Source organism: Rhinatrema bivittatum, chromosome 3 (assembly GCF_901001135.1).
Source record: "Rhinatrema bivittatum chromosome 3, aRhiBiv1.1, whole genome shotgun sequence".
Taxonomy (NCBI): domain Eukaryota; kingdom Metazoa; phylum Chordata; class Amphibia; order Gymnophiona; family Rhinatrematidae; genus Rhinatrema; species Rhinatrema bivittatum.
Window position 1 is genome coordinate 524,930,323 of NC_042617.1, and position 23,474 is coordinate 524,953,796.

Consider the following 23,474-nt stretch of genomic DNA (forward strand, 5'->3'; position numbering starts at 1 on the left):
TGCTTTTTGTTTAAGGGATGTTGTATGATGCCCCCAGGCAGAGGATACATCAATCATGGGGGTCCATGATTGACATAGTCCTTGAATACCGGGGGCATGACAAACCTGGATGTGGACATATTGACTCAAAATAAATGGGACACAACATTGAACTCTATGGCAGCGGCCTATGATGACCAGCAGGGAAAGGACTGTGAAAGAAAAAAAACTTATCCAAAACACTGAAAAACCTGGCTACAATGGTAAGGACAGAAGCGGGAGGTTGTCTATCGCAATTGCTGAAAAAAACCACAAAAAGACAGCTTAAGTAGTTATAAAAAAAAATGAGAGAGAGAGACAGAGACAGACAATCTTGCCACGACATACGAGACTCCATGGAAAATGAGACTGAAGGGACCCAATGTGGATACTTGGTACAATGTATGCCGAGCATGCTCAAAGAGGCTCAAATTCTAACAAGTTATCTGTGATGGGATCCATCTGATGATGTCACCCATGTGCAAGGACTGCCAACATGCTTGCCCTCTGAGAAAAGTTAGTTGCCCGTATATCTCCTTTTAGTTTTGCCCACTGCTCTTCTACTTCCCCTAGATTATCCTTGAGATACTCCCTTATTTTAACAAAGTTAGTTTTCTGAAGCCTAGGACTCTCGCCTTTCACCTCCTGTGCTCTAATATTGAAGCACACCATTCAGTGATTACTGGATCCCAGCTAAGGGAAAATCTTGACGTTCATATTTACACATCCTTTTCTCCAAAGGCTAGGTAAATATTACATGCCTTGAGTTACCAGTGAAAAGATGTGAAGTAAATAAAATATAAATAAATGTTCCAAATTGCTATACACCGGATGTTTCAGTACTGTATAAATTAGTGGTATCCATTTTGTGACCCTTAAAGTACCACCTGAGTAGCAAGTCAAGATTCAAAGAGCTCCAAAATGGAGAAATTACTTTCCTGATAATTTCGTTTTCCTTAGTGTAGACAGATGGACTCAGGACCAATGGGTATAGTGCACTCCTGTTAGCAGTTGGAGACGGATCAGATTTCAATCTGACGTCAGCCCCTAGTACATAGACCCCTGCAGGAAGTGCAGCCCTTCAGTATTCTCCTCGAAAAGCACTGTGGATATATGTGTGACTGACTGATTGATTAACTTAATAATTTGGTTAACTTGGATAACTTCATAACTTGGTTAAACGTTAAAACTTGATTAACTTGATTTATTTGAACTGGTTGATTGACTATAGCTGGAGACCACCAGTGTACTCAACCGGAAAGCGTCGACACCCGGTAAGGTGGATACCCTAGGTAAATGAAAACATGGCTTACCCTTGATTATTTGCAAGACCATGCATAACGGCAGCCAAGGGTAGGATGCTGAGTCCATCTGTCTACACTAAGGAAAACAAAATTATCAGGTAAGTAATTTCTCCATTTCCTAGCGTGTAGCAGATGGACTCAGGACCAATGGGATATATAAAAGCTACTCCCGAACCGGGTGGGAGGCTGCCCGTGGTCCACTTAGTATTGCCCTTGCAAATTTATTTATTTATTTATTTATAATTTTTTATATACCACCGCTCATCAAAGATATCACGTCGGTGTACAGTGAACAGGAACTTACGCCGGAGCGTTATACATTTAACAGGGTTATATAAGCGTTATACATTTAACAAAGGTAAATATATAAATATTTGAACATAAATGCCGTGTCCTCCCGAGCCTGAACGTCCAGACGGTAGAATCTGGAGAAAGTATGGATGGAGGACCATGTAGCCGCCCTGCAGATTTCGGCAGGTGACAGCATTCTAGTTTCTGACCTGGCTCTGGTAGAATGAACCTTGACCTCTAGAGGTGGTGGCTTGCCAGCTTCTACATAGGCCGCCTTGATGACTTCCTTGATCCAGCGGACGATGGTTGCCCGCGAGGCTGCTTCCCCTTGTCTCTTTCTGCTGTGAAGGACGAAAAGGTGGTCCGTTCTTCGCACGGGTTCCGACATTTCCAGGTACCTGGATAGGAGTCTGCCGATGTTGAGGTGACGTAGGCTACGGGCTTCTTCCGAATTCTTCAAGCCATCAGTCATTGGTAGCGAGATGTCTGGTTGAGGTGGAAGTGTGAGACCACTTTGAAGAGGAAGGAGGGAACCGTGCATAGTTGGATGGATCCCGGGGTGGGCCTGAGGAACGGCTCACGGCAGGACAGTGCTTGTAGTTCCGTGATGCGGCGGGCTGAACACACTGCCAGCAAGAACACCATCTTTAAGGTTAACAGGTGGAGGGCAGGCCTCGGAGGGGTCTGAAGGCGGTTCCCGCTAGGAAGTCCAAAACGAGATCGAGATTCCACAGAGGTACCGGCCACTTTAGTGGTGGGCAAATGTGTTTGACTCCTTTCAGGAAGCGTGACATGTCCGGGTGAGAAGCTATGCTGTCGCCCTCGCTCTTGCAGCCATAGCATGACAATGCGGCCACTTGTACCTTGATGGAGTTGAGGGACAGACCCTTCTGTAGTCCATTCTGTAAGAATTCCAGGATCACGGGAACTTTAAATGAGTGTGGCTTGATGTTGTGGTCTTCGCACCAGGCTTCAAATACTCTCCAGATCCTTATGTACGTTACCGATGTGGAGAACTTGCGTGCTCGGAGGAGGGTGTCGATTACCGCCCCCGAGCATCCGCTCTCTCTCAGGCGGGCCCTCTCAATGGCCAGACCGTAAGAGAGAATTGAGCTGGGTCCTCGTGGAGGATCGGACCTTGTTGTAGCAGGTCCCTGTGTGGGGGCAGGGGTAGAGGGTTCCCTGCCAGCAGTCTTCTCATGTCTGCGTACCAGGGTCTTCTTGGCCAATCCGGAGCCACCAGAAGAACTAGTCCCTTGTGTAGTTGTATCTTGTGAATGATCACGCCCAATAGGGGCCACGGCGGGAAGGCATAAAGTAGAATCCCCGGTGGCCAGGTCTGTACCAGGGCATCGATCCCTTGGGACTGCGGTTCCTGTCTGCGGTTGAAGTATCTGGATACTTGGGCGTTGGATCTGCTTGCCAGAAGGTCCATGTCTGGTGTCCCCCACCGATTCACTATCAATTGGAAGGCTGCGGACGACAGCCTCCATTCTCCTGGGTCTAGACTTTCCCTGCTGAGGAAGTCTGCTGTGATTTTGTCTTTCCCGGCGATGTGGACGGCAGAGATTTCCTGGAGGTTTGCTTCCGCCCACGCCATCAGGGGATCTATTTCTAGGGACACCTGTTGGCTCCTGGTTCCCCCCTGCCAGTTGATGTAGGCCACTTTCGTGGCATTATCCAACATTACTCTGACCAACATTTGTTTCGGAGTCTGTGAGCGAACCGCAGACAGGCTAGTCTGACTGCCCGCGCTTCTAGGCGGTTGATGTTCCATCTCGCCTCTTCTGCGTTCCACTGCCCTTGGGCGGTTAACTCCTCGCAGTGTGCTCCCCATCCTTGTAGACTGGCATCTGTGGTGAGTAGGGTCCAGGTTGGGGAGGATAGCCTTGATCCCCGGCTCATATGGCTGGCCTGCAGTCACCACCATAGTTGGGTCCGAATTCTGCCCATGAGTGATAGACATACGGTATAGTTCTGGGACCGTGGGCTCCACTGTGATAGGAGTGAGCACTGTAGGGGCCTCATGTGGGCTCGCGCCCATGGCAGCACTTCCAGGGTGGATGCCATCAGCCTGAGGACTTGCAGGTAATCCCATACCGTGGGACGAGGATCATTTAGCAAGGTTTGCAGCCGGTTCCACAATTTTGATCTCCTTGTGGAGGTCAGGCTGACCTTGTCCTCTTTGGTGTCGAATTGGACTCCTAGGTATTCCAGCGACTGCGAGGGCTGTAGGGAGCTTTTGTTTGTGTTGACCACCCATCCTAGGCTCTCCAGTAGAGATATGACTCTGCTGGTTGCTTGGCGGCTTTCCTCCGGTGACTTTGCCCTGATCAGCCAATCGTCCAGGTAAGGGTGAACGAGGATTCCTTCTTCCTCAGTGTTGCCGCCACCACTACTATTACCTTGGTGAACGTCCAGGGTGCTGTGGCTAACCCGAAGGGTAGAGCCCGGAACTCGTAGTGACGGTTCAGGACTTTGAAGCATAGGTAACGCTGGTGATCCTGATGAATTGGGATGTGTAGGCAGGCCTCCGAAAGATCCAGGGATGCGAGAAACTCTCCTGGTTGTATCGCCCTTATTACAGATTGTAGGGTTTCCATGCGGAAGCGGGGAATCCTGAGGTGGCGGTTGACACACTTGAGGTCCAGGATGGGCCTGAATGTTCCCTCTTTCTTGGGGACGATAAAATAAATGGAATGCTGCCCAGTATTTATTTCTTGCGGAGGCACTGGGGTTATGGCCTCGAGGGCCAGGAGCCTGGACAGTGTAGCTTCCACTGCCGCCCTCTTGGAGAGGTCGTGGCAGGGGGACTCCACGAACTTGTCCGGAGGGATTCGTAGAAATTCCAGGTAGTACCCCTCCCGAATGATGGCTAGGATGCACTTGTCCGAAGTTATCTCGACCCATCTGCGGCAGAATAGGGCTAGTCTGCCCCCTATGGCTTCTTCCCTTGGATGGGTCGGCTGAATCTCATTGTGGGGTGCGGCTGGGGCCTGTACCCGAGCTGGTTCCCCTCTTGTTGTGCTTGGTCCGAAAGGACTGATTCCTGCCTGTAGGGCAGGGGGCTTGATAGTTGCTCCTGTAAGGATTGAAGCACTGTCAACTTCTGCCCCTGGAGGACCTGGGGAAGGGTCGCTGGTTTCTCTTAGTCTTATCCTCCGGTAGGTGCGGCAATGGGGACTCGCCCCATTTGTCGGCCAGTTTCTCTAGTTCGCTGCCGAAGAGGAGGGATCCTTTGAAGGGCATCCTCATGAGGCGCGTTTTGGAAGATGTGTCAGCCGACCAGCTTCGGAGCCAGAGTTGCCTCCTGGCCGCTACCGCAGAGGACACTCCCCTGGTCGCGGTGCGCACTAGGTCGGAGGCAGCGTTCGCGAGGAATGATACTGCTGGTTCCATGTCTTCTCCCGGGGTGTTGTTCCTGGTTTGTGATAAGCAGGCATGTGTCACCACGGTGCAGCAAGCCACAATTTGTAGAGACATAGCAGCTACGTCAAATGACTGTTTGAGGATGGACTGCAGCCGCCGGTCATGTGCATCCTTGAGTGCAGCTCCTCCCTCCACTGGTATGGTAGTGCGCTTGGAGATCGTGCAGACAATGGTTTCAACTCTTGGGCATGCAAGAAGATCTTTGGTTGCCAGGTCCAGGGGGTACAGGGCTGCCAGAGCTTGTCCCCCCTTGAAGGTGGACTCCGGAGTATTCCATTCCAGGACAATCAGCTGCTGTGCTGCTTGTAACAGAGGGAAATGACGAGAAGTCTGTCGAAGACCCTCCAGCAGGGGGTTCGGTTTAGGTTCCCCCGAGGTACCTGGGCCCGGGATAGCGAGCTCCGTCAGGCATTGGTTGACAAGGTCCGGGAGCTCGTCCTTTGTGAAGAAGCGTCTCATGGTTCGGTGAGGCTCTGTCCCCGGGGGGAGCTCCCCCTCTTCTAAGGGTTCGGTTTCCTCCTCAGAGATGTCAGAGTCCCCATAGGTGGGGCTTCTGGGTAGTGGAAGCCTATGCCTAGGTCTTGAAGGGTCTGGGGCATGAGGGTCTTCCTGTGGAGCATGTGGCTGGTCAGCCTGAGGTTCAGTTTGCATTTGAACAAAGGCATGAATCCCCTTGAACTCCACCCATGAGATCGATGCTGGGTCAAAGCTGAGGGGTGCTGGTTCCTTAGGGGTCCCCGTCTGTGGGGAGGTCCCCCTGGCTAGGTCCGGGGTACTCCCTGAGGAGCTAGAACTCGGCCCTGGATGGGACTGGGTCTCCCAGGGCCTCTTCGCACTGCATGCACAGGGCGGCCTCCTCGCTTTGTGCGGCTCTGATGTGGCATGCTGGGCAGAGGCCTTGAGCCTTTATCTCTGTTTCTGGAGGTGCCATGGCTGTCGGTGCATAAGCTCTTATGCGCTCCGGTGCGCTTAAGATGAGCGTGTAGTTGTGCGCGCAGCTGTGCGTTCAGCCGTAGATATGCGCCCGGCTCTATGCGCGCAACTTATGAGTGCAAGGTTTTATGTGCGTGTAAGTTTATGCGCACAAGCGCTTTGTGCGTCTAGTTCGAATTGTGCGCTCTCGAACGGCGAATGGTGCGGCGAATAGGGCCAAGATGGCGACGGCGAGCACGCGGGCAATATGGCAACCCCCCATGGAGGGTCTCCATGTGGGTAGACCCTCGGAAATAGCTGGGGCCTGGCTCTGCTAGGGTGGATCAACCCGGTGGCACTGGTCCCGGCCGGTGACCTGTGCTCCTCTTCGATCCTTGGAGACCGGATTCAAGCAGAAGATTTCTACCTTACCTTGTCTTCGGCGCTTCCCGATTTCGTCCCGGGCGGTCTCCGGCTGTGGGGGGAGAGGGCAAATACCTTCACCGCTGCGCTCGAGGGTGCACCCGCTGCCTCTCAGCTGCACCTGAGGATCGGGGGCTAGGTCCTCGCTGCGATTCGGCCGCTGGACCGAGGCTTACCTCCGAGGGACCACGGAAATCACCTCGGGAATCTCAACTGGGGGGAGGGACCAGAGGGTATCACCGCAGGAGAGAGGGGCTCGTCTTCTGGTAGGTTTCTTCTTTAAAATTTGGATTTTCTTCTTTGAATTTGGTTCTAACGCTGTAAGAGCGTTCAGATAGTCCCTAACTGCTATAGAGATGGAAAATACTGAAGGGCTGCCCTTACTGCAGGGATATATGTACTAGGGGCTGACGTCAGATTGAAATATGATCCGTCTCCAACTGCTAACAGGAGTACACTATACCCATTGGTCCTGAGTCCATCTGCTACATGCTAGGAAATACACTGAGGCAAATTCTATTTCATGTATCACACTCCTGCTGGACAATATAAAATAAAGCAGCCAGTGATGTGCAATGCCACAGTCTCCAAAAAATTTAACTTTAAAATACACTGGTCATTTTAATTCTTTTAAGATGCCAACGTTAGCATTCTCAAGTATAATGGGGATTATTTTATTAATTATTTAAAAACTCTTAGGTTTTGCATGCATTCAACAATGTTGTCCAAAGTGGATTACAGTGAGTAATACTATAAAAGAAGAGTGACACTTTAAAAGAAGTCATACATATGGTCAGAAAACAGTTAAGAGCAAAGGTGGCATGAATTCTGTAGAGAATTTTGACATTAAATATGCTTAATCAATCCTAGGTCCGAGAAAAGATGTATTCTTCCCATTCCTTTTGAAAAATGTATGAATATATTATAGTTATGAGTACAAGATATATGAAATTACTATTAAAAATATAAACACTTACGTGGTACCTGACAGCAAAAAAGGAGTACGAACCCCATCCACTACAACAACATTCTTTACTCCAGACTTTGCTAACGTTTTCTTACTCTTAGCCTGAACTGTTTAAAGAAAACAAACAATTAGTAAATTACTAAACCATGTACATGTCAGAAAATGAAGTATCTCATAAATGAGAATTTTATGTACATCCTTTACACAAAACTTTTTTATGAAATGTGAAGATTGTTCTCTTAGTTTTAAATTTAGCATTTAAAAGGCAATGTAAAAGTGATGAAACTATACACCTCACCATGGTTGTCCAAATTAGGAGTAGCTGTGTTATAACTGATCAGTTTTAGACAAAGGAAAGGAAAATAAAAAGGTGAGGGCCATGGTTATTTATTTGTAAACAAGTATAAGGAAGTCCAACTTTGTGGTATTTTTGTGTGAATCTCATTTTCTAGCTTTTTTTTTAAAATATTTCCTTTATTAAGCTTATTAAATCATATAGAATATGATACAAAAAACAAAGCATATCAAGAAAACAGGCAAAATAATATAATAAATCAAAAGATCATACTTGATAAAGTCCACATTACTTGGGACCACAAAAAGAAAAATATGCACATTACATTTATAAAGGAAACACACAGTCTATTAAGATCTATTGTCCCTTCCAGCACACAAAATCTCCATTAAACATCATGTTGATTTGTCTTCAATAAATGTTTCCAAATTTTATTTTATTTTAAAATTTTTCTATACCGTCATTAAGTTAAATACCATCACAACGGTTTACAGAAGGGCACGATAAAGAGAAATATGCATAGAGTCAACAAAAATAAACATATTCCCTTGATAATTTACTATACATTTGCACAGAAACATTAAGAAGAAAGTAGCTCCCCCATTGACAAGAGTTTCGGTTTCATCTGTATAAATAATTTCCTCTTTACCTGAATCTCCTTGGAGATATCAGAAAAGATTTGCATTCTTTGGCCACAGAACAGTGAATTCTTATATTTGAAATAGCAAATGTTGCTTACCTGTAACAGGTGTTCTCACAGGACAGCAGGATGTTAGTCCTCACATAAGGGTGACATCATCAGGATGGAGCCCAATCACAGAAAACTTTTGTCAAAGTTTCTAGAACTTTAACTGGCCCCTACTGGGCATGCCCAGCATGGCACTAACCCTGCAGCCAGCAGGGGTCCCCCTTCACTTGTTTTGAAAGCTACAGGTAGTGTCGAAAAATAAAGAAAAAACGAACCCAACACTGCAGGGCGGCGGGCGGGTTTTGTGAGGACTAACATCCTGCTGTCCTGTGAGAACACCTGCTACAGGTAAGCAACATTTGCTTTCTCACAGGACAAGCAGGATGGTAGTCCTCACATATGGGTGAGTACCGAGCTGAGGATGTCCGAACATGCACCAAATGTACCCAACGGCGTGCAACAGGCACAACAACTGGGGCGTAATTTGGGATAGGGCATCCTGAACCCCACCGGGCAGGCGGAAGGGTGTTGGTACGTCAAGTTGGAAAAAGGTTACGCAGGACAGATTGGCCGAAGATGGAATCCTGTCTTCCGGCTTTGTCCAGGCAATAGTGGGCTGCAAAGGTATGGAGAGAACTCCAGGTGGCAGCCCTGCAGATGTCAGGAAACGGCACCGGAGGTGTGCTACTGAAGTCGCCATGGCCCTCACAGAGTGTGCTTTAACACGGTCTTGAAAAGGAATGTCTGCTTGCTGACAGCAAAAGGATATGCAGTCCGCCAACCAGGAGGAGAGAGTCTGCTTACCCACAGGTTGCCTTAATTTGTTGGAATGGAAAGACGAATAATTGAGTGCTCTTTCTATGGGCAACTGTACGGTCTAGATAGAAAGCTAGAGCACGTTTACAGTCAAGGGTATGCAGAGCCTGTTCCCCTGGATTGGAATGGGGCCTGGGAAAGAAGGTAGGTAGAATGATGGATTGATTAATGTGAAACTCCGAAACTACCTTAGGCAAAAACTTAGGGTGAGTGCGGAGTACCGCCCGGTCCTGCTGGAGTTTAGTGTAAGGCGGATAGGTAACTAGGGCCTGTAACTCACTAACCCTGCGAGCTGAAGTGATAGCTAAAAGAAAAATCACTTTCCAGGAGAGATATTTTAGGTCACAGGAGTGAAGAGGCTCAAAAGGTGGCTTCATGAGCCGACCGAGAACCAGGTTAAAGTCCCAAGAAGGGGCTGGAGGACGTAAAGGTGGCTTGATATGGAGCAAGCCCTTCAAGAAACGTGTTACAAGGGGTTGTATCGATAGAGGTACATCCCCGACACCTTTATGGAAGGCGGCTATCGCACTGACATGCATTCTGATAGAAGAGGTCTTTAGACCTGATTCTGACAAATGCCAGAGATAGTCCAAAAACTTTGGGACTGGACAGGAAAAGGGATCAAGGGACTGAGAAGTACACCATGATATGTACCTTTTCCATTTATAAGAGTAAGCTTTTCTCGTGGAAGGCTTCCGTGAAGCAATCAAGACATGGGAAACTGAATCTGAAAGGTTGAGAGGTTGAAGGATCAACCTTTCAACATCCATGCAGTCAGTGACAAGGCCTGGAGATTGGGATGGCTTAGGCACCCGTCGTTTTAAGTGATCAGAAGCGGGTCTATTCCCAATGGAATGTGCCTGCGGATGGAGAGATCCTGGAGAATGGGAAACCAGACTTGGCGAGGCCAGTAAGGTGCTATCAGGATCATGGTTCCCTTGTCCTGACGTAGCTTCGCGAGAGTCTTCGAGAGAAGTGAAAGTGGAGGGAATGCATAGAGCAGACCGATCGCCCACAAGAGGGAGAATGCATCTCTGGGCTGAAAGTGCTTGCTCCGAATGAGGGAGCAGTAATTGAACACTTTGTGGTTCTGGGGGGATGCGAAGAGGTCTACTGAGGGTATCCCCATTTTTGGAAGATTGAGGTCGCTACCGAAGGGTTGAGAGACCACTCGTGTGGTTGAAACACACAACTGAGTTTGTCTGTCAATACATTGTCCACTCCCGGCAAGTAGGTGGCCCTGAGGTACATCGAGTGGGAGAGAGCCTCCTCCCAAATCTACACAGCCTCCTGACACAGAAGGAAGGAGCCTGTGCCTCCCTGCTTGTTGATGTACCACACGGCCACTTGGTTGTCCGTCTGTATCAGAATGATCTGATTTGCTAGGTGATCCTGAAAAGTCCTGAGGGCATATCGGATCGCTCGAAGCTCCAGGAAATTTATCTGGTGTTTGGCTTCCACTGGAGACCAAGACCCTTGCGTTTGAATATTTCCCACGTGGGCTCCCCACCCGAGGTTTGAAGCATCGGTGGTGAGAATCACTTGAGGATCTGGTAGTTGAAAGGGCAGTCCCTGGAGGAGATTGGCCTGATTTGTCCATCAGGCAAGAGACAGACGGAGTGATTTGATGATGTGGACAATGGTTGACAGAGGCTGGATAGCTTGAATCCATTGTGACCTGAGAGTCCAATGTGTGAGTCTCATGGCCAAGCGGGCCATTGGGGTCAACTGAACTGAGGACGCCATGTGCCCCAAAAGGACAAGGAATTGGCGAGCTGTTGCTGCATTCTGCGATAGTAACTGGCAAGCAAGAGACACGAGAGTTAGTGCTCGTTGTTGAGGTAGAAAGGCTTTTGCCTGTAAGGTGTCCAAGTCTGCCCCAATGAACGACAAGGTTTGAGATGGGACTAAGCAGGATTTCTCGTAATTGATGAGAAAGCCTAGTGAAAAAGTTTTGCCAACAAAACTGAGATGTTACTCATCTCCCACGACATTCTTACTAACCTACCAAGCTCTGCACAACTCACTAGCTCAAACATCAACTTCACCCCAGATGTAAGGGATCTAGGAGCTTGGCTGGACAATAAACTAAACTTGAAAAAATTCATAAACACAACCACCAAAGACTGCTTTTATAAATTACAAGTCCTCAAAAAGTTAAAACCTCTCCTTCACACCGACTTCCGCCTAGTCTTACAATCCATCATCCTAACAAAACTCGACTATTGCAACTCTATCCTACTCTGTCTCCCCTCCAATACCATCAAACCCCTACAGATGGTCCAGAATGCCGCCGCCAGAATCCTTACAAACGCCAATAAAAGAGAACATATCACTCCCATCCTCCAATGTCTACACTGGCTACCCATCAAATATAGAATCCTTTTCAAAGTTCTCACTATCATTCATAAAGCGATACACAACATCGTGCCCATCACGTTAAAGATACCACTTCGACTGTATACATCTGCTAGACCTATCAGAAGCGCCTACAAAGGTACACAGTATGCCCCTCCTGCAAAAACATCTCTAAGGAAGAGAGCACTATCTGCGGCAGGACCTCACCAATGGAACGTGCTCCCGACAGAGCTACGACTTGAACCCAGCCTACCAGAGTTAAAAAAAAAAGCTAAAAACCTGGCTCTTCAGACAAGCTTTCCCAGATACGTAAAGCTACCAGGATGACATAAATATAAATGCCTTTCATCAAGATTCACTATGCACTTTCTCCTGATTAACAATACCTGTTCTCCCCTGCAGTTCTATTCTCCCCCTTCCCCCCCCCCCATGATCTTTCCTCCAGCTGACAACACTGTTCTCTTTATCTCCCAAGCCTGTTCTCTTCCACAATCCAACCGGATCTCCCCCTTCTTTTGACACCTCTCATTTATCCATTCCCCACAAAGTTGAACTTCCTTGTGTGTAATCGGTCCCTTATTGCATCACATTTATTCTCTCCTTTTGCTCCCTGTCCACAACCTTGTTCAATTGTTCTCAATTTAAATCAGTGGCGAGTTATTATTTAAAGGGTGTAAAGCCTCAGACCTGCACTTAAGGTCCCGAGCAATTTCCTGTTCAATTGTTAAAGTTTTATACTAATACCAACTGTTCTAATCGTTATATGTAAAGTTTTTGTAGACTCACTTTCTAACTGTTTCATTCCTGTTTCTTGTAAAGCCGTGGGCAGTTTGTAAACCCCGGCCGATTATCCGTTCTATCTAAACCGAAATGATTTGTATCTCATACAGGAATTTCGGTATATAAAAATAATAAATAAATAAATAAATAAATAAAATGAGAGTGTGTAGAGTCAGATCGAGGGACGACCAAGCATCGTGCTGGGCTGGGGCCCTGATTAACCAGTCGTCCAGGTAGGGATAGACGTGAACACCTTCTTTCCTGAGGAATGCTGCGACAACCACGAGACATTTGGTAAAGACTCGTGGTGCTGACGCTAGGCCGAATGGAAGTACTCGGTATTGATAGTGCTTGTGGCCTACCAAAAATCTCAGGAATTTGCGATGAGCAGGGGTTATCGCAATGTGGGTGTATGCGTCCTGGAGGTCCAGAGAGCAGAGCCAGTCTCCTCTTTGTAGAAGAGGTAGAAGAGATCCCAGAGTTACCATCTTGAACTTCTCCTGACGGAGGTACTTGTTGAGAGCACGCAGGTCCAGAATTGGACGAACGCCCCCCGATTTTTGGGGGATCAGAAAGTACATGGAATAGAACCCTAGGCCTTGCTGAGAGCGTGGGACGGGTTCTATTGCTTTTGATTGGAGGAGTAGGGCCACTTCTTGATCTAGAGTTATAGAGTGGTTGGATACTGCCCACTTCTGTAGAGGTGGGGAGTCTGGTGGAAGGGTAAGAAAGTTCAGATGGTAACCCTGAGCAATGATTGCCAATACCCATTGGTCGGTGGTGATAGACTGCCACATGCTGAGAAAGTGGTACAGTCGACCTCCCACTGGTATGTTTGGCAGAGGAATCTGACTGCTGCTCTCCAAGTGGGAGTGAAAAACCCGAAGCAGGCCCTGGTTGGGAAGCTGCTTGTGGTTTTTGCTTCCGAGCTTGGCGAGGTGGAGGCTTTTGATAAGGTCTCGTGGTACGGGACCTTGTTGGTGGTGGATAGGCCTTCCTTGGACGGTAGAACGACCTCTTCGTGTCCTTCCTGAAAGGTAGTCTGGAAGAGGTGTCAGAGGGCATCAATGAGAGTTGTTTGAGGGTCTCATGATGATCTTTTAGTTCAGCCACCGTACGCTGTATCTGTTCACCGAACAGATTGTCTCCTACACATGGTAGGCTAGCCAGGGCATCGGTGTCGGTATCGAAGGCATCTGTGGCGCCGATGTGTGTATCGCCCCCGAAGAATGAATCGGTGGCGAGGGACGAGCTGGCATCGATGGCTGAGGCAGAACCCCTGAAGGAGGGATGCATAATGTAGAGATTACTTACCTGATAATCTCGTTTTCTTTAGTGTATGCAGATGGACTCAAAACAAGTGGGTATAGCGTGCTCGTGCTAGCAGTTGGAGACTGATCTGACGTCAGCATGGGTACATATACCCCCGCAGGAAGTGCAGCAATTCAGTAATCTTCCTTGCAAAAGCTTTATGGATATATGTGTAACTGACCGATCGATTAAATGAACAGGATTACCCTGGCCGATTGATAGCAGCTGGAGACCGCCAGTGTTCTCAACTGGAAGGCGTCGACACCCGGCAGGGTGGATGCCCTATTATAAGAAAACATGGCTTACCGTGAGTCGGTGAATCCCCATGTATGCCGGCAGCCGGGCGGGATGCTGAGTCCATCTGCATACACTAAGGAAAACGAGATTATCAGGTAAGTAATCTCTACATTTCCTAGCGTGTAGCAGATGGACTCAGATCAAGTGGGATGTACAAAAGCTACTCCCGGACTGGGTGGGAGGCTGCCCGAGGTCCGTTCAGGATTGCCCTCGCAAATGCCGTGACCTCCCTGGCCTGGACGTCCAGACGGTAGAATCTGGAGAAGGTATGGAGGGAGGACCACGTCGCCGCTCTGCATATCTCTGCAGGCGACAGCATCCTAGTTTCTGCCCAAGAGGCCGCTTGCGCTCTGGTAGAGTGAGCCTTGACCCGTAGAGGTGTAGGTCTGCCTGCCTCTACATAGGCCACCTTGATAACTTCTTTGATCCAGCGGGCGATGGTTGCCCGTGAGGCCGCTGCCCCTTGCTTCTTCCCGCTGTGAAGGACGAACAGGTGGTCCGTCTTTCGTACTGCTTCTGACATTTCCAGGTATCTGGACAGTAGCCTGCCGATGTCGAGATGGCGTAGTATTCGACCTTCTTCCGACTTCTTCAAACCCTCCATGGTAGGCAAGGATATGGTTTGGTTGAGGTGGAAGTGAGAGATTACATTGGGTAAGAAGGAAGGAACCGTGCGAAGATGGATAGCCTCTGGAGTGATTCTGAGAAACGGATCACGGTAGGACAGCGCTTGTAGCTCTGAGATGCGGCGTGCTGAGCACATGGCCAGCAGGAACACCATCTTCAAGGTTAACTAACGGAGGGACAGGCCTCGAAGGGGCCTGAAGGCGGGTCCCGCTAGAAATTCCAAAACTAGGTTGAGGTTCCATAGGGGCACTGGCCACTTCAATGGCGGGCGAATGTGTTTGACTCCTTTCAGGAAACGTGAAACGCCTGGTTGTGCGGTGATGCTGTTGCCGTCGCTCCGGGGACCGTAGCAGGATAGCGCTGCCACTTGAACCTTGATGGAATTGAGGGACAGACCCTTCTGAAGTCCATCTTGCAGGAAATCCAAAATGAGAGGGATCTTGGCGGCATGTGGACTGATGCTGTGAGTTTCGCACCAGGCTTCAAATACTCTCCAGATCCTTATATATGTTAGCGATGTGGAGAACTTGCGTGCTCGGAGGAGTGTATCTATTACCGGCCCCGAGTATCCTCTTTTCTTCAGCCTAGCCCTCTCAATGGCCAGACCATAAGAGAGAATTGAGCTGGATCCTCGTGAAGGATGGGACCTTGCCGCAGCAGGTCCCTGTGTGGAGGCAGGGGTAATGAATTCCCTGCCAGTAGTCCTCTCATGTCTGCGTACCAGGGTCTTCTTGGCCAGTCCAGGGCCACTAGAAGAACTAGGCCTCTGTGCCACTGAATCTTGTGTATAATGGCACCCAGCAGGGGCCATGGAGGAAAGGCATAACACAGGATCCCCTGAGGCCATGGCTGTACCAGGGCATCGATCCCCTGGGATAGAGGATCCCGCCTGCGGCTGAAATATCTGGGTATTTGAGCGTTGGACCTGTCCACTAGTAGGTCCATGCCCAGCGTCCCCCACTGATCCACAATCATCTGGAAGCCTGTGGGCGACAGCTGCCATTCCCCCGGGTTTAGGCTTTCTCTGCTGAGGAAGTCTGCCGTGGTGTTGTCCTTCCCGGCGATGTGGAAGGCGGAGATGTCCTGGAGATTTGCTTCCGCCCAAGTCATCAGGAGGTCTATTTCTAGGGATACCTGTCGGCTTCTGGTTCCACCCTGTCGGTTGACGTATGCCACTGTGGTGGTGTTGTCCGACATCACTCTGACCGCTCTGTTTCGAAGTCTGTGGGCAAATCGCAGGCATGCTAACCTGACTGCCCGTGCCTCTAGTCGGTTGATGTTCCACCCCGACTCTTCCCTGTTCCACCGCCCTTGGGCGGTGAGTTCTTCGCAGTGTGCTCCCCATCCGTTTAGGCTGGCATCTGTCGTGAGCAGGGTCCAGGTTGGGGAGGACATTCTTGACCCCCGGCTCATGTGGCTGGGCTGCAACCACCACCGTAGCTGATTCCGCACTCTGGCTGGTAGAGGTAGGTGTACGGTGTAGTGCTGTGATCGTGGGCTCCATCGAGATAGGAGGGCGCGTTGTAATGGTCTCATATGGGCCCGTGCCCATGGTATTACCTCCAGGGTGGATGCCATGAGGCCGAGGACCTGTAGGTAATCCCAAGCTGTGGGTCGGGTGGCGCTCAGCAGTGCCAGCAGATGATTCCGGAGCTTTGATCTCCTCTTGGAGGTCAGACTGACCTTGTCTTCCTGGGTGTCGAATCGGACTCCTAGGTATTCCAGCGACTGAGAAGGCTGTAGGGAACTCTTGTTCAAGTTTACAACCCATCCTAGGCTTTCCAGAAGAGCTATAACTCTGTTGGTTGCCTGGTGGCTCTCCTCTGGTGACTTCGCCCGGATCAGCCAATCGTCCAGGTAGGGATGGACGAGGATTCCCTCCTTCCTGAGGGACGCTGCCACTACTACTATGACCTTGGTAAAGGTCCGCGGCGCGGTGGCTAACCCGAAGGGTAAAGCTCGGAACTGGAAGTGTTGGTCCAGGACCTTGAAGCGTAAATCGCGCTGATGATCCCGATGGATTGGGATATGCAAGTAGGCTTCCGACAGATCTAGGGATGTGAGAAACTCCCCTGGCTGTACTGAATTTTTGACAGACCGCAGAGTTTCCATGCGAAAGCTGGGGACCCGTAGGTATCGGTTGACTGACTTGAGGTCCAGGACGGGCCGGAAAGTGCCCTCCTTCTTGGGCACGATGAAATAAATGGAATAATGCCCAGAATTCATCTCCCTTGCAGGCACTGGGATTATGGCCTTTAGGGACAGGAGCCTCCGCAAAGTAACTTCTAGGGCCGTCCTCTTGATGGGCGAACAAGGAGATTCCACAAACCTGTCCGGCGGGAGTCAAAGAAAATCCAGGTAATACCCTTCTCGGATGATGGCGAGGACCCACTGATCCGAGGTAATCTCGACCCACCTGTGGTAGAAGAGGGATAGCCTGCCCCCTATGGCTGCTACCCCCGGATGGGTCGGCTGATTGTCATTGTGGGGTACGGCCGGGACCCGAACCCGAGCCAGTTCCCTTATTGTTGTGCTTAGGCCGAAAGGACTGGTTCCTGGCCTGCGAACGAGGTCTTTGGTAGCGAGTCCTGTAAGGGTTGAAGCGCTGAGGTGGCGGAGTCGGCCGACCAATTACGTAGCCAGAGCTGTCTCCTGGCCGCCACTGAGGATGACACTCCTTTGGCTGCCGTACGGACTAAGTCAGAGGCTGCATCAGTGAGGAACGAGAGAGCTGATTCCATTTCTTCTCCCGGGGTGTTGTTCCTAGCCTGTGATAAACAGGAACGTGTCACCACGGTGCAGCAGGTCGCAATTCGTAGGGACATGGCTGCCACCTCAAAGGCTTGTTTCAGAATGGTGTCCATGCACTGGTCATGTGTATCCCTGAGGGCCGTCCCCCCCTCCACCGGAATGGTGGTGCGCTTCACAATTGCGCGAACTATGGCGTCTACCTGGGGGCACGCCAGCTTCTCCTTGGTTGCCGGGTCTAAGGGGTACATGCCAGCCAAGGCCTGACCCCCTTTGAATGAGGCCTCCTGCGTATTCCATTCCAGATCGATTAACTGCTGAGCTGCTTGTAGGAGGGGAAAATGGTGAGACGTTTGGCGCAGGCCCTCTAACAGGGGGTTCATTCTAGGTTCCTCTGGGGTGTCATGGCCCGGGATAGCCAGCTCAGACAGGCATTGAGAGATCAGGCCTGGGAGATCCCCTTTCAAAAAGAAGCGCCTCATGGTCCGATATGGTTCAATCCCCGAGGGAAGTTCTCCTTCCTCGGGGAACTCGTCGTCTTCCTCAGGGCAATCTGAATCCCCATAAGTGGGGGTTCAGGGTGGCGCGTGGCCGTGCCTAGGCCTTGAAGGTCCAGGGGCCGGGTCATCCGGTACGTATGGACCCGCTCAGGGAGCAGCCTGCATTGTGACAAAGGCATGAATCCCCTTAAATAATTCCACCCAGGAGAGCGAAGCAGGATCTGGTCTGAGGGGTACCAGGTCCCTCAGGTTCCCCGGCTGCTCACTGCTGCCTGCTAGATCCGGGGTGTTCCCTGAGGAACTGGCAAGTATGCTGGGCTGCGACCGGTCCTGGCCTGGAACTCCCAGGGCCTCTTCACATTGGGCACACAGGGAGTCTGCTTCCTCGCTCTGTGTGGCTCTGAGGTTGCATGCCGAGCAGAGGCTCATGCCTGATGCTGGAGGGGCCGGCGCCGCTGACGCTTGGGCTCTCTTACGCTCCATGTGCGCCTAGGAACGGACGCTTATCAGCGGGCGCCTATGAACGCGCGCCTAACAGCGTGCGCGTAGCAACAGGCGCCTATTGCGCGGTGACGAACCAGGCAGGAAAATGGCGACCTCCGTGGCAGATTGCCACATAGGCAGACTCTGCTAATCCTCGCTTCCTCGGAGACCAACAAGTAAAGATGTACGCCTTACCTTGTCTTCGGCGCTTCCCGGTTGCGACCCGGGCGGTCTCCGGCTGCGGGGGGAGAGGGTGAGTACCGTCACCGCCGCGCTCGAGGAAGTGCACCCGCTGCCTCTGGGCCGTGCCCGAACTCGTCTCGCTCGGGGGCCAAGTCCACGCTGGGACCGAGGTTGCCTCTATGCCGCGCCCGAGCCCTTCTCACTCGGGGGCTAGGTCCCTGCCGCGAGCCGGCCACCGGACCGAGGCACTTACCTCCGAGGGACCACGGAAATCGCCTCAGGAAACTCAACTGGGGGAGGGACCGACTGGTATCACCGCAGGAGTGCGGGGCTCGTCTTCAGGTAGGTTTCTTCTATGAATTTAGTCGTGTAGAATTTGGAAACACGCTCAGCGAGCGTGAGGTAGCTCCAAACTGCTTTGGAGACGGAAATTACTGAATTGCTGCACTTCCTGCGGGGGTATATGTACCCGTGCTGACGTCAGATCCGTCTCCAACTGCTAGCACGAGCACACTATACCCACTTGTTTTGAGTCCATCTGCTACACGCTAGGAAACGGTGTTTCTGCTCCCGATGAAGCTGTCATCGGAGAGGGCACCGGAGCCATCGGAGACCCGGGAACCACCGGTGGAAGGGCGGTTATGAGCGCCTCCATCCAGGACAGCAGCAGTGCCAGTGCTGCTGGAATCGGGTCGATGACTGGTTCCGCAGTAGGTGCCGAAGGAACCTGGAGACGTTGCATCGCCTTGTCGATGGCCTCCTGGACCAGCCGGTCCAGTTCTTCCCGGAGACCTGGAGCAAGTTGCCCCAGCTCAGTGACAGAAGAAGGAGGCGGAGGCACAATAGGAGGGACCACCTTTACAGGCGGAATCGCAACTCCCAAACCCCGATTGGGTGAGGGTGGCCTCGATGTCCCAGTCGCAGGAATGGATGGTGCCATTCCTGGACGGGACTTCTTCGATGGTGGCTCGGATGGTGGCGGAGTCTATGACCTCGCTCCCTCGACGGTCCGAGACTTTTGGTGCCGATGGCGATGTTTCTCCCTTCGATCCCCTCTGTCTTGAGGGGGAGGAACGAGAGTCGATGGCCGTGAATTCGTCGATGGCGGTCACCAGACGGAGGTCGTTCCTGACGCGATGTCGACATACCGGTTCCGATGACGTCGATACGATGGACGGCGTCGGGGTGTGAGCACGGAAGAGGAGTCCCATCTTCTCCATCCAAGCCTTGCGACCTTTGGGTGTCATAAGGGCACATTTGGTGCAAGTTAGTACATCGTGCTCACGGCCTAAACACAGTACACAGACTCTATGAGGGTCTGAGATAGACATGGTGTGAGTACAGTCCGGGCACCGACGGAACCCCGACGCCATGGCCATTGAAACAAATCTAGCCGCGGACAGTAGACGGCCAGAAGGCCATGAGGCGAAAACTCGACGGTAACCGACGAAAAAGTCTCAAACAACTTACCGGAGTACCGGGGCTAGAAAGAAGAGAGAGGAGGGACCCTGTGAGGTAATTTAACCTGAGTTAATTCCGTGAGGAAAATTCCTGTGAGGAATCTCTTCGGAGCTCCTAAACCGCAAGGCTACTGCAGCGCGGAAAAAAGAAGACTGAAGGGGGACCCCTGCTGGCTGCAGGGTTAGTGCCATGCTGGGCATGCCCAGTAGGGGCCAGTCAAAGTTCTAGAAACTTTGACAAAAGTTTTCCGTGATTGGGCTCCATCCTGATGATGTCACCCATATGTGAGGACTACCATCCTGCTTGTCCTGTGAGAAATTGTCTAAAGAAAATCGCTCTATCACTGCTCAAGGCAAAAAAAACAATCAATATAACGCTAGAAAAAATAACATCATTAAACATCGGAAGAAATAAAGTAAGATCTGAACTTAGAGAGAGGGACAAGACATCAATAGCCCCCTCAACAGGGTTCAGAACTCTAGATTTATCAGGAAGATAGGAACAATTAGAAAGCAGAAAAGATTTATCTGATGCAAAATGAAGAACTTCAATTGCGTATCTCTTAAAGAACGTGTTACCAGAAATTTACCTAGAATAAAGGAGATTCAGAAAACGTAAATTTCCCGTTGATAGCAGGGCTGAATTAGCCATGCTGTCATGGGAGCTGTCTTCAGGTCCCCGGGAGGTGGAGCTTCCCCAAGCAGAGGTCAGAGCTTTCTCCCTCTGCGCATGGGTTCCTGCACAGGAAAGTAACAGATTCTCCTCAGTCTGTTTTTTCCGCGTGTGGGATCGCAAGCGGAGCTTCTGATCTCCTCAGAAGATTTTTTTCTTTTTTCAAAGAAGATGTCTAAAAAACAGAGCACGCAACCAGGTTTCAAACCCTGTGTATGTGGCAAAATCATGTCCATAACAGATGGACATGATTTATGCTACAGGTGTTTAGGTCACGACCATGTCCAGAGTGACTACCAGCACTGTGGAAAGATGTCGCCGAGGGCCCAACGACAACAGGCCCAGAAGATCCAAGAATTTAAAAAAAAAAAAAAAAAAAAATCCGTGAGACAGGGCTCTTATGCCCCCCCCCCCTTCCGACACTCATTCCTCGCAAGGACCGGCGAAGAGAAAGGCCCCATCTACAAAAAGAGCGGCTTCGGTGAAACGTACAATCTCCAGGCCTGGAGGAAAGGTAGGATCCACCGGAAAAGGGAAAGAAATCCGCTTGAAAATCTCGACAAGGGGCAGAGAGATTTCTCCAAGCCCTTCGGCGCACAGAGGAGACAAGTTAACTCTCATATCGCCGCTGCGACCGTCGTCGACAAAAATGATCGAAACAGTGTCGGGAGCGTCGGTACAAAAAATGCGGACACACTCAATGTCGAAGCCTGGATCCTCGACTCCGACGCACAGATCGACGCAACATACTGTCTCGAAGCCGACTCATGGAGCGTCGCTACAGACGCATAAAGGGTTGATTGCCTCTCTGGAATGCACCCTTGAGCTATCTGTCTCTCTCTGGAAAAGCAGACACGAGCGAGCTACCAGGGCACAACAGGAATCGATCTGCAGTGTCACTGCTGTCACATCAAAGGCCTGCTTAAGGATGGACTCTAACTGCTTATCGTGTGCATTCTTCAAGGCCGCTCCTCCCTCTACTGGGATAGTTCGCTTCAAAACGCCGCAGACCAGGGTGTCCTCTTTCGGGAAACGGTGTTCTTTGGCCATCTGGTCCAGAAGGTTCAAGGCCTCCAAGGCCCAACCTCCTATAAAGCTCGATTTCGGGGCATCCCACTCCAGGTCATTCAGCTCCTGGATGGCTTCCAACATTAAGAAATAGCAAGAGGCTTTCCGTAGAGACACCAGGATGGGTTTCTTCTTTGGTTTCAACAGAGGGTCCATGCCGGGAACTCCCAGTCTTTAGGGTCTGGGAGGTCAGGGATGGCAATTCATCTCTGTGGAAAAACTGAAGCATGGTCCAGTATGACTCCAGGCCTGGAGGGATTTCCCCGTCCTCCAATGCATCTGCATGCCCTTCATTGTCCATGGTGGCTGGGTCCCTGTCAAGGATACACTTGGTGAGGCGAGGCATGTCCCGAAGCATGCTGATAGGGCTGGAAGGACTAGGCCTTCCCAGCCGGGGCTCAGACAGGGCAGGGACAGCAGCTGACTGCACCTGAACAAAGGCTTGAAGGCCCTGAAAGAGTTCCACCTAAGAAAAGGTCGCCGGATCCATACCTAACCCAGGAGGAACTTTGAGTAGGGGCCGCTGAAATGCCCTCTCTCGGGGAGGACGCAGCCCCGGGATTGCTCAGATCTGGGGTGCTATCAGATAAGGTCATGGCTGTCCCGTCTTCCACCTGGGAGGGGCCGGGCTTGGAGAAGTTTTGAGTGTCCAGCCCTCCCTGGGCTTCCTCACAGTGCTGACACAGGAAGGATTCTAGGTCAGACTGTGCAGCCCTAATATGGCAGGCAGCACAAAGTGAGTGTCGCTTGTGCTTCTTTGTTGCCGGAGCCATAGTACACTGTAGCTTGTATGTTCAGCTAGTAAGTGTTTGAGCTCGAGCGCGCATAAATCCCCCTGTGCTTATGCGTGCATTAGGTGCACAACAGGACCAGCCTGCACCACACACACCAATGGACAATGGGGGAAAATGGTGCTGCACCAAACCGCACACAAGATGGCGCCGCTGCAGCCTGCCACGTGGAGTGTCCACTGATCTGGGGGCCACTCTACCTGCTTGGAAACCCCCTTCCCTTGCCCTAACGGGATCAGAAAGATTGTTGGTACGGCGCGCCGAGCAAAACGTCCACAGGAAACACTTATCGAAGCCCTTCCATGTCTCTGAATCAGAGGAGTTCTTCTCCACTTACTTGTGCTCAGCGCTTACCGGCTGAGTAAAGAGACAGTCTCTGGCTGCAGGGGGAGAGGGCTTAGACCATCACCGCCACGCTCAGCTTCCTGCACCCACTGCCTTTCAGCTGCTACCGGACCAAGCCACACCTCTGAGGGATCTCAGAAATCGCCTCAGGAATTCTCAACTGGGGGGGGGGGGGGGGACGGACCTTTAGGTATCACCGCAGGAGAGCGGGGCTCGATCTTTCTCCAATTTAAAGGTAAATTTTCTTCTTCGAACTAGTCCTACAATTCCGCTAAACACCAATGCTGGTGTGGGGATAGCTCATCCACATCTACTAGGAGACGAAGAGATACTGAATGGCTGAGGTCACTGCAGGGGTATATCTAAGGTGACGTCAGCTTTGAAACCTGACTCCTTCTCCATCTGCTAGCAGGGAAGCACATAACCCACTGGTCCTGAGTCCATCTGGTTACATATTAGGAAATCTCTCATTTACACACCCACTCATTCCTGGTAGCCTCCCATTTACTCACACATATACAGACCAGGGAGTCAGGATCCATGGGTCATTCCTCTCCCATTGCTGCTGCTAGCCTGTTCCTTCTTTGTGGAGAAAAGCAGTTATGCAGCTCTTCTTCCTGTGCTGGCATCGCAGTACTTTCTATATTCTCATCTCATGAGAATACAGGAAGATCTAACACTGCGAGTGTTCAATACCACGGGGCCAG

The 23,474-nt window shown here is 50.8% G+C and overlaps 1 protein-coding gene across 1 annotated transcript in view; it reads right to left on the reverse strand.

The window, feature by feature from the left end:
* Positions 1 to 23,474, reverse strand: part of HADHB (hydroxyacyl-CoA dehydrogenase trifunctional multienzyme complex subunit beta) — a 268,881-nt gene that overhangs the window by 208,147 nt on the left and 37,260 nt on the right. The window contains exon 4 of the mRNA XM_029596902.1: positions 7,355 to 7,451. Within this exon, the coding sequence (XP_029452762.1) occupies positions 7,355 to 7,451 (97 nt within the window). The remainder of the gene's footprint in view (positions 1 to 7,354; positions 7,452 to 23,474) is intronic.